This window comes from Phymastichus coffea, unplaced genomic scaffold (assembly GCF_024137745.1).
Source record: "Phymastichus coffea isolate CEN01 unplaced genomic scaffold, Cenicafe_Pcof_1.1 PCOF00264, whole genome shotgun sequence".
Classification (NCBI taxonomy): Eukaryota; Metazoa; Arthropoda; class Insecta; order Hymenoptera; family Eulophidae; genus Phymastichus; species Phymastichus coffea.
The window spans coordinates 9,790-21,970 of NW_026707075.1; the positions used below are offsets into that span (position 1 = coordinate 9,790).

Consider the following 12,181-nt stretch of genomic DNA (forward strand, 5'->3'; position numbering starts at 1 on the left):
GTTTTCCTTAGTCGTCGTTAATTTATCTTTCAGTGCGTCCTGCGCCTTATAGAGCATATCGTCCAGCGTTTTCTTGGCAGAATAGAGTTTTTCCCTCCATTCATCAGCAATTGCGCCACGCTCAATCACGTTGGTTTCGAGTACGCTTTTAGCGTCAGTCTGAGCCAACTATGGAATAATATTCGTACATGCCGTTAGATTGTTATATTTCTATGTTATTTTTATATTTCTTTTCAACAAAGTAAACGAGTGAATGCAATATGATATGTTTTAATAATATAAATTAGTTGATTTTTAATTTTCATATGCGCCACGAAAAAATAATAGTTTTAAAATACTTACAAAAGCAAAGGTAACGAAGGCAAGGAGAATAGCGTACTTCATGGTTTGTTGATTCGAGAATTACTGAATGCTTGGATAATCGGCGCCAGCAAATTAGACTTATATAGTTGGATTGAATGTTATCAAAATTCTATCACTCGATTAATAAATCGCTTTGATAGATGACACCTGTGTCAATATATCAAAAATGCCTCCAATAAATTGGATCTTTCCGTTGCGCGTTCAGTCTTTCTCAATATGAAAAATCGTAAAGGAAATTTAGGCAAATCAGTACAATACGCATGGATTGACGTCGTACTTTTTAGTGCTATTGTCCACACGACAAGACTTCTATTTTCGCACATATTGAGAATATTTAATTTCTTGGAATTATAAAATCATCAAATTATCTTTACAGCTTCATTCCCAACATAGGGCTGTCTATTAAATTCAGTTAATAAGGGATGTATTAAGTAATTCTTAGATTTAAGTAAATCATTACTACCGAGCATTAAAAAACATAATATTTTACCAACAGTAAAATGGTTAGTTTCTAAAATCTTATAAGCTGATGTAAAACCTGAGAGAGATAAATGATCATAGGTAGATTGTGTAAGAAATAGTGATTTGGAATTTTTCGAAGGCGCCTAAAGTCCGATTATATTCGTTATTGCATAGGATATCTTTTTCTTATTCTATGATAAAGCAATGCAATTGTTTGAATTCTTTAGATAAGTTATCTTATAATAGTGCATTATTCTTGTAGTTTATCGTAGAATGTAGATCGCAAGAGAATCTTTCGTATGTAACTGTAGAAGAACATTTTAAGTTTCGAATTGTCCAAATGCCTAATTGTTGGTACACGAGTTTTATTACCCATTTTTTTCTACAGTGAGTGAGTATTTTTTCTCAAACTGATCATCACCAAAAAATTTTTTTACAGATATATCAATGAAAATAATGTTCTAATACCGTAGCGTTACTTATTATTATCGAATAAAAAATAGCTCGCCAAATATTATTCAGAGTGTGAAAAATAAAAATAATACTTTTACACAAGACTAAGCTCAAATAAGTTTTCTATTGAGGAATGATTGAAATTTTCATTAAGAACATCAAACATAGTAGTTTTTCTTTTGCTTATTTAATGAAGAAAGTACAGTGAAAAACTGAAAATATTATGATCTCGAAAATTGATTCAGCTTACATCGAAGTTGATTTACTTTTTGCCATACTTGTTTTTCAATTTCTCAGTAATTTTGTCTTCGTATTCTCCAACTTTGTCCAAGAGATGCTGAGCCGCATTGTATACTTTGTCATTAACTCGACCGACTTTTTCTTTTATTTGGTCAATTAAATCCTCAACCTGTTTCTTGGCCTGAGCGATCTGTTCCTTTAGGAAATTATCTGTTTTATCGAGTAACTCTTCAAGCTTTTCTTTAGCTTCTGTCAGTTTTATTTTCAGAGCGTCGACGACTATTCCACGATCGATGGATTCAGTGGCGTAAGTCTGAGCCACCTATATTGCATGTAATTTAAACATTTAGAACATTCGGTAATTCAAACTTATGTTAAGATTTTTTCCCTATTTTTGGAATGTCGAGTTGAGGGAGCTCGAATTAAATAGTGATAATGATAAGCCATTTTTACCGTGATGTAAAATCCGTTCTAATAAAGTTATGATCTTGAACGTTTTTCATCTTGAATTACTCAGTAAATGCTTTTATTTTTTCTTTTTAAATTCCAAAATCTTGTGCAAGGGCTCTAAAAAATTTCCTGAACCATACGACTTTTCTTTTAATTTGTTTTACTACGTTTTTCGGAACATCAAAGTGAACGGAAATCATTGTTCAAATAATTTTTGGATAAATTTGTAAAAGTTTTCATAAAAATGGTAAAATTGGCTATTTCGAAAAGTCCTTCACTTAATCTGGAGTATCGATCTAAAAAAAGAAAATGAGCCCTTCAATCTTCATTTACTTCAACGTTTAGAAAAGGGTAGTAAAGTAAATTTACAAAAATAAAATGTTATGGTTAAAGGGACTTCCTAGGGCCCTAACATGAGATTTTGGGACTTGAAAAGAACAAAAAGAACAAAAAGCATTTACTGAGTACTTCAAGACGAAAAATATTCAAAAAGCTAACTTTATTAGAACAATTTTTACATCACAGTAAAAACACTTATAATTTTCTCTGTTTAACACCAACTGGCTCTCTGAAGTAGGAAATAATGTAAAACTTTTAGATTATACTTACGAAGGCAAAAGCAGCAAAAACGAAGAAAACAGCGAATTTCATGATTTCTCTGATCAGATCTTGCTGAAAATTTGAATGACGGTTGTCGGTTACCCAACTTTATATAGTTCAGTTCTTAACTACCGAGTGCATTAATCATATGACTAATTACTTCATTTATCAGCATTCATAACAGTTCGTCTGAAAAAAATTAAAAATTAGGCATTTTTTATTTGTTCGATTTAACACAAATTGTACAAGAGAAGTCATTCAAACAGCTGAAAATTTAATCTACATTGACGTAAAACTCATCTGTTTTGTTTTTATTAATTATACTTTTTAATATTCTTACCAGATAGAGACTCAAGGATTTCGAATTGAGCGTGATTGATATTGATTAGTTTAAACTTTCCAACTTTTCTCATTTTTATTGCGCCTCATTTGATATTTCTTTATTAATTAAAAATTCAAGGATTCTGAAGCGATGTAAAAGTTATGGGTTACCAAAGCGCAAATTACTTAATGTCATTTATACTTCTACGTAAACCGCAAAAAAAATAAATTTTCAAAATAAATTTCGAAAGAATAAATAAAGCAGTTTGTAGAACTTTTGTGAGAATGAATTATTCTTTTCAAATTTTTGAAATCGTTATCGAAGAAAATGAAGCGCATAAAAAAGATATTTTAAACTTAGGATGGGTAGTTAGGTAATGTCTTTTCCCTTTGAATCCTTTTGAGCCTATGCTAATCTCACAAATTTCGCCGATATTTCGCTGATGTTATCCATCACTATTTTCAAGGCTACCAGTGAACGAACAAACAACTATATTAAATGATAATTTACAATTGTCAATTAGTGTTACCAAAAACCTTAATCGGTTGTTACACTCTTGTTACAAAGACAAACACGTACATGAGAATAATACACGAGATGTACTTTAGCGGTTATATTATAACGTAAACTAATGATTCAAAGGAAAAATATTATTTTGACTACTTAACAACTCCTAAGTTTAAACAATATTGTAAGCCGCTTGAAATACCGCATATACATAAAAATATATTTGCTCTTCAATATATTACTTTATAATGATAAATTCTAGTCTAAATTTTTATGGTTTCAATTATAAATTATCAGTAATAAATTTATTTTTAAGTTTATTACACAATTACTTATAATTTTGTTCATTACACAATAATCTTACTCAAACAAATCATGCAAGATTCATCGGTAATAAATTTGGATAAGAAACTTTATAAAGGAAAGCTTACATTAGGAAAAAGTAAACAATGAATTGAAGGAAAAAATGCGCCTTCTGAAAGAGGCGAAATAATTCTCTACATCTTGCATCAATCATCCAAACATTTGATAATTAAGTAAATACGTTCGATGAAAATCAAATCAAAGTTTCATGTAGCTCGGATGTAGCTACTAAAAATTAAACGTGTTAATAAATTGTAATCGTATTTATTTTCTATAATATTGAAAATACTTATTTTGTTCATTCTTCCATTGTTTAAGTTTGTTATTAATAGTAGAAATTGCTATTATTTTCTAATAAAAATTGTTTAAAAAGTCTCTAATGGACTGGTTGTTGATCTCTAAATGAGAAAAGTTGCTGTTATCATTACCTGTACGTTTTATTGCAAGGCCACGTTTAGATAAGGTAGAACTTTGACTTTTACCTAGCAAAGGAAACACGCATGTTATCTGTGATGAATGAAGTCAGAGTCGAGAAGAGACCTATTCATTACTTACATCGACACATGTTACAGCCTGACTATGATAACTAAGAGTAATCATATGATAGATTGATTATTGTACCATTTAAATACAGTACATTTAAATAAAGTACTATTTCGTAAAATTAATTGTTCCAATTTCTTTACTTTGTTTATCATTATTTACTACAATCGTCTTACATCGTTCAAAAATTATCAAAAAAATGTATAATAATAATTATTTTTTAGTTAGTTATTGTTTAGTTTAGTTTCATTGGCTATATTTATTATTTAGTTAATTAAGGAGACTAGTTGGTGTTAAACAGGAAAAATTACAAGTTTTCTCTACTATAGCACCAAAACCATCCTAATAAAGTTATGATAATGAAGATTTATTCGTTATTAATGACTTGATAAATATTTTTATTTTCTTCTGTTTAAGTCTTAAAATATCAATTAAGGGCCCTAGAAAGTTTGCTTAACCATAAAATTTCATTTTTTTCAAAAAGTTTGGTGTTCCATGTTTTTCTGAAAGTTAGATTGAGTATAAATAATTTTCGAAGGACTTATTTTCTTCCTATTGATCAATACTCCAGATTAAGTAAGATTTTTCGAAATAGTCAATTTTATCATTTTTATGAAAATTTTTGCAAATTTATTGAGTACCAATTTAAAGGAAAAAAATAAGTCCTTCAAAAAAGATATTCGTTCACTTTAACGTATATAAATGAAATTTTTTGATAAAATAAAAAGTTACGGATAAGGTATCTTTCTAGGGCCCTTACATGAAAATTTTGAACTTAAAAAGAAGAAAATAAAAGCATTTACTAAGTACTTCAATATGAAAAACGTTCCTGATCATATACGATTGGACGATTTTTATACCACACTAAAGAAGACATAATTTTCACTTTTGAACACAAGCTGGCCCTCTTAATTATTATTGTATTGATACCAACGAAATATATTGCAATCTTATATTATCTATCTTCGTATTTGTTATTATATTTCGTTATTACAATTTATTTATAAAGGTTCTAATGAAATTATTGAACACATAAATAATTGTCTAGAAACTTCTTTAATAAAAAGACTTTAAAGAACATAAAAATGTATCAATGAAGAAATTTTGAAATCATTGATAGAAATATAAACTGTATTATAAAGTATTCTTGAGCAGGTAATGGCTCGCAGTGATTCATCCTACGAAGACATCTTGTTGGCAACAATTTTTTTAGCTTGTTCTACGATTTTGTCTTCGAGTTCGCCCAGCTTTTCTAAAATTTTCTGAGCAGTTTTGTAAACCTCATTGCTGATCTCGGTAGTTTTTTGCTTTAATTGGTTGATCATATCCTCAGCTTGTTGTTGAGCTTCAGCGATCTTCTGTTTCAAGTAGTCTGATGCGTTTTCCAGGTAATCATTCAACTTTTCTTTGACTTCGGCAAGCTTCTGCTTCAGGGCATTAGCGATCGCACCACGGTCGATTATCTCAACGGATTTGGCATTAACCTGAGCCACCTAAACATTTCCAATTATATTTTCAGCAAATTCTTTAGAGAATTCACGCGTACTAATTAAAACGATGTCTAATAAATTATACTTCATTCGCAATGCAAAACAATTTCGAAGTGACTTTATAATACCTTTCTATATAATATTTTTAACTAAAATTTCATTAAGACTCTCTATTTGTTGAAAAAAAATAATATTTTTGAAATAATATAAAATCTTTGGAATACATACAATGGCAAAGGCAGCGAAGACGAAGAAGATAGCGAACTTCATTGTTGCTCTGACAGGGGTTTACCGAAGCTTTGAATGACTGTTGATAGCTGTTGGAGCTTATATAACAACATTTTGAACTGTCGTACGTTGATTTAGCCAAATTATCATGCAAATTACTTCAATTACGTAACCTGTATTAATCGACTTAGGCAAATCTTAAGATGCGGTCTTTATTTGATTTTTTTATCATTGCAAATAAATGGAAATGCATTTGGAATAACATTGTGATATTGTATTCATTGACATTATTTTGATTTAACATGTTGCCATTTAATCAAGGAAAAAAATATCACGCAATTCGGAGATAACGTTAATTCTTTTCCATTTACCCGAAATTTTAATGATTTACTGCTTTAATTTTGATTACGCACAATCTTGACTGGTAATAAAATTAAATTAGCTATTTGAAAATATAATCAGATGAAAAAAGAGTCATTGTAAATGTATCGTAAATTATTTCATACCAAAAAAGTAAAAAAATTAATAATATAATTTCGTAGTAATTTTAATATTATAATAAGTATTAAAGAGACTCCTTGACTTAAAGTAAAAATGGTACTATAAATACCTACAGTATATACAATTTTAATATTCTTTTAGTATGTTATTCAAAATATGAATTTATGTTGAATTTAATTTATTAAAATAGAGAATTATCGCTGTAAATGAGTTATTGTCACATACTTCATCTTTATTTACGGAAATTCTTCGGTATCTGTGTTTAATTTTTAAGATCAATGAAATTTATGTGATGAATGAACACTGAAATTTCAATTTATATGAAGCTAATGATTAGCTCGTTAACATTTAATTGACTAACGCAGATGGCGCTTATTTACTGAAAAACAAATCAATTTTGAAACAAATCTAATAAACTTTTCTTTTTCTAAAGGTACAAACTTCTTGTGTGATATTTTCGTAACTCAAACTGCATAATATAAATGAAATACATTTAATGAAAATTGAAAGCAGACCATTATAACATAACTTGGTTGAGAAGTAAGATCAACGATGATATTGAAACTGAATACGTTATTATAGGAATGGCCAATCCTTGCGTATTTTTAGGTAGGATAGTAGACGTCGTGTCATATTGATTTTTGCAATCAAGGTTGATCGGTAAAACAAATAGTTAATCGCTTGAGCAATATGGATTTTTTTGGCTGCGCGGTACGTTTTCTAGAGTAATTGAAGTAGGACAAGTGAAGATGATTTAAGTAAAAATGAATATTCAGTTATGTAAAGATTATTGGTAACTAAAAGAAAAAGAAATTTTTTAACGAATTTGTATTTATAATTTCTGTTTGATTGGGACTTTATTTATTACAGACTACATAGAAATAGCGATTATTTTTCCGATAATATATAAGTTCTATTTTCAACATAGTTTTGCATTCACATACGTTATGTTCGATAATTCGATATAAATGTATCATATTTGTTTATATAGTATATCAATACAATTAATAATTACGTTAAATAAATAAAGGTTCACGAATGAATTCGTTTTTTTGTTTCTTTAATAAATTATTTATAAACATAAAAATTCACATACATATATACACAATTATTGATTGAAGCTAAAACCGTAAGAAATAACTCCTAAATCACTTAGCTTTCGCTAAATTTATTGCTGAATTTTTTGTACTTTGCTTTCGAGCTTAATATGCTCCAAAATTTTCTGGACAATTTTATAAATGTCATCACTGATCTCAGTAGCTTTATGCTTCGACTGGTCGATCAAAATCAAAGAGCCTGTTTCCTATCCTCGGTGAGCTTCTTTTTCAACACATCTTGAGCTTTGTCAAGCAACTTACCAAGCTTTTCTTTGAACTAGCTTATTCTTTAGAGTATCACAGTCGGTGGAATACTATAGTCGGTAAATTCGAGGACAGCGGATCTGTAGTTTTATTCAACGATCTGTATTATTACCTATATTATCACGTATAGATATTTTACAAAACTTACCTACTCAATTCTATGTATCAACGTCAAATACTAATATTATCTTTACAATAAGTCAAAAATATTTATTCTGATTATAAATACAATCCTATAGGAATAAAACATAAAGTAGTAATCTATAATTTCACAAACCAATTGCTTTTTATTCGAATACAAAATTTATATTGATGATCATATCTACATAAATGGTAATTAATGTTTGATGATACAACAAACATTCTAAAATTCTAAATTAAGTTCATGAACATATAACGAATTCGTATAGATAATAAAACGGTATTTTATTATTGGTATGTAATGTTAGTAATATAAACGTATTATTATTATTAGAAATTTTAATAGATAAGCATTTTTTCTATTAGTACATTTAGCTATTGATTCCAGTAATCACAATCATTGATCCATAGACGAAAGGAATTAGTAAATTGTGAGAATTAATTTTTGATTGTACAATATTGGGGTGTAGATGTAAGTTATATCACATAATAGCTGAAAGATACATTCTATAAAATATAAATTCTTTTTTCATAAGACCTGATGTGATATTGAAAAAAGTATAAAACTGAAAATATTTTTTCAAAATAATAAAACATACGGAAATAACATTCAAATGTATGAAGACTCAAACTGGATTCAGATGTCGTAGATCTCGCTTTCTCTTTCCTCTGATGCACGCAGATTATATGTATACATCTAACAAACAGTTTTTGAGTACCTCAATGTGATTAGGGATTGGTGGGTCTCAGCGATAAGTTATGGCATTTTTATGCAAATTATCAACTCTGAAATATTTCCCTTACCATTCGCATTGAAACTCCTCCTATTATGAGGTCAATATAAAATTATTAGCCTATAAAATCTCATTTTGAGTAGCTTTAAACTCTCAATATCGATCCTTTTCTTGTTTAAAATGTAATCATGAAATAAGTAACATTTGTGAATACATCGACTCTTTCATGAGTATTTTTATTAGGCTTAGCTTTTTTTATTTTTGTATTGTTTCTGTTATGTAATAATACGATCAAATAAAATATCATATCAGTCAGATAGTTCAATGTACTTATATAATTGTTCCTCCACGAGAGAACAGTCTAGAAAGAGTTATTTATGGTCTTCAACGGCAACGTGTTTTTTTGAGTGCTTACCAGCGAACTTGTTTATAATATAGTTAGCTTACACAACCACTATCTTCGAATAGATCCACTTTATATAAGATTTTCTGAACGGCTTCTTACATTTGGTCGCTGATCTTGGAAGTTTTTTTCATCAATTCGTTAATCAAAATCGCAACTTGTTTCTTAGCCTCTGCCATAGCCTCTTTTAGCCGATATTAAGCATAGGGGATCAGCTCACCAAGCTTTGCTTTGGCTTCTGACACCTTGTTACGATCTCACCACAATCAATGGATTCGACGACAACGGATTTGACATTAGATTGAGACAACTGTTAAATGACATTTTTATTAAACACATAGTTTTAAACTTGTTTTTAATGAAAGTAGTTGAAAGTTTAAACATTCAATAATTATTTTGCATTGGAATATCTTTGAGTAGCATTTAATTCTCTGAACAAAAATTCTTAAAACTTTAAAAAATTACATGATTTTAAATTTTGCATAAACTTAACAATTAAACGATTTCGGTATACTTATATTAGGAAAATGTTTGCCGATGATATTTTCTAAGCAAAGGACAGGTAAATATCAACTGAATTGTAAATAAAAATTGCGTGATATTTACAAAACGAAAGGCGACAAATGCGAAAATAATAGCGTACTTCATGGTTAATCTAGATCGAGATCTGCTCAAGGTATGAATAATTCAGTCCATCGGATTAAAGCTATAAATCCACATTTGGTCAATTACATATATCGCTTGATGCATGGCTTGCTTTCGTAGATAGCTCTTGGCGTTATAGAGCAATCATATTTTCAATTTTTGATAAATATTGCCTCAGCGAAATCCTTCAATTAATTTTATTTTTATTTATTTTAATCCTTGGATGATTTTAATTTATGATGTTATTCATATATGAACCGCATTTCCAGTGCTATACGAAATATGTTCACTTTTCACTTTGGCTGGTTGCGTTTGTAAATTATTTATATTGAAATTCGAAATATCCAAATTGACTGTTTTTTATATTTCATACTTATAACGTTACGATGTACAACTTTATTAGAACTTATCTGCTCAAGTATATTATATATTCAAACCATAGTTGATTAGTTCATTGATAATAAACATCAGCTTCAGCCAACTATTAGATAAAATTTCTGCTGGAATAATACCAAATTCCTTTTTATTGAAAGCAGTTAAAGTATTCAAAGTAAAAGAGCAGTACAATGTGATAGATGTGATACAAACGTTGAAAAAAATACTGAAACACTATCAAAGACAAAGGCGGTAAAGGCTGAGATAAGATAATAACGTTCTTCAATTGTAATCTAGTCTAGTAAGCTATTAGACTTATCATCACAACAATATTTATAAGCAAAAACTTATTTGCAAAACTTTCGACGGCGAAATAAAGCTTTAACACAAAGAGTTACATCTGAGACCAACTGCACAGCACTGATGATATTGTGTACGAGTACACGACGGGTGCAACATGACACCTGCAGGAGACACTTGAATTTGAAGATTTGCATATTAATAGTCTGGAATTGGAGAATTGGTAAAGTAAACGCGGTACTTTTTCACGAAGTCAAGCCATCGCATACGCAAAGTTCATTAAGATGCAGTGATACGGGCGGATAGACGCTACAACGTGTAGGAGTCTAGACCCCCGAAGCTCCTCGCGTCGAGTGCCACCTCAAGCTCGCGGACTCCGGTGTGCACGACGCGAGGGGCTCCCTCGTTGCATGTTAAAAAGTTCATGCGTCGCGCGCGGAAGCAGGTAGACTGCCTGTGAAAATGATGCATGCAGGATATGCCTCCAGCAGGTCGCACTGTTTCGCTCGCATCTTCCGCGAACGCCTTTCTTTGCGAGCGTGCGTTCGACCATCGGTTTTTATTTCAAAGCAGGCTAACAACGTCGATATTCCAAGCGAGCCCGTAGCGCGCTACAACCTCCGCACTGCAGTTTCAATAGTAAGTGTAACTATCCGCGCAGGAGTAAGTGTGAAATGCGATAGTAACTCAGGCAATCAATTATGCGTAATTGCTGCGAACAAATTGCGATCGCATTGTAGCCAATCAGTCAAATATATAAGCGCGGTAACAGCTAAATTGGAACTATCAGCGGATTTTTCACGACAACAGCCGGATCGATAGCTAGTTGGCCTGCCGTTCAATTATGGAATATCTGCAATACATAATGATTGCTTGATGAATGCTGACACGCCCTCGTCGGCTCCACGGCAGAGCGAATCAGCCGTGCAACAATCGAACTTCGTATGGTTCAACGTATTTCGCGCGGCGCGCACGTTACCAATTCCCATGTAAAAATATTAGCCCGAGAACGCGTTAACGTTCACAAGTTATTCATACGACGCGAGCAGTGCGTGTGCAGATCGACACGGGTCAGCGTAGGCGCGAACGGCAAAGTAAAAAGTATTAAAAGCTTATGCATTATCGAGTGCTACGAGCCTCATTAGCAGGCTATCAAAATAATAGCGTTAGTCATCCAAAGTTACGGATCGGTTGTAGTGGCACTTGTGCGCTTGCTCGTTCGTGTAATACGTTACGCGAGGACTGAAAGAGAGAAAGAGAGAGAGAACCGCTCACCCCTATAAATACATCGCGTATGGGTGCTACTCGGCGTTCCCATAGGGTGCTCGTGGGAACCACCGCGCTCGTCCTGCAAAAGAAGGGGCACAGGAGATTCCTTTATGCAACACGAATCAAAGCGACCATTTCTCTCTCTTTTTCTCTCTTTCTCTCTGAGCGCAAAGTGCAACGATAGCCATTCCTTCGCACGTACTGTGAGAGAGAGAGAAGCTGCTTTTTCTATTCACGCGCGATGTATAATCGATGGACGATTATACAGGCCAACAAATTTCTGAGCTAGAAACGAGACCTTGTTTACCCGAAGGATTTTTATACGCTAAATCCAAATCCGGCATCATAATTAACCCATCCCAACACGTCAGGTTTTCGAGATATCCTTACCTATAAGTGCAAAACACGCGATTTTTACCTATATTCGCGGT

General features: G+C 31.4%; 1 protein-coding gene across 1 annotated transcript; it reads right to left on the minus strand.

The window, feature by feature from the left end:
- Positions 1-5,474: 5,474 nt before the first annotated feature.
- On the minus strand, positions 5,475-6,067 carry LOC131674596 (uncharacterized). The gene is made up of 2 exons (XM_058953354.1): positions 6,022-6,067; positions 5,475-5,796 (listed from the first exon to the last, which is right to left on the minus strand). The coding sequence occupies exons 1-2, from the start codon at positions 6,061-6,063 to the stop codon at positions 5,482-5,484; spliced, it is 357 nt and encodes a 118-aa protein (XP_058809337.1). The 5' UTR covers positions 6,064-6,067; the 3' UTR covers positions 5,475-5,481.
- Positions 6,068-12,181: the final 6,114 nt, after the last annotated feature.

Bases quoted from the DNA above. Each gene is read 5' to 3' on its own strand.
- LOC131674596 (XM_058953354.1), bottom strand. From the start codon at position 6,063: ATGAAGTTCGCTATCTTCTTCGTCTTCGCTGCCTTTGCCATT. The intron at 5,797-6,021 runs GTATGTATTCCA...GGAAATGTTTAG, and splicing joins TCTTCGCTGCCTTTGCCATT to GTGGCTCAGGTTAATGCCAA.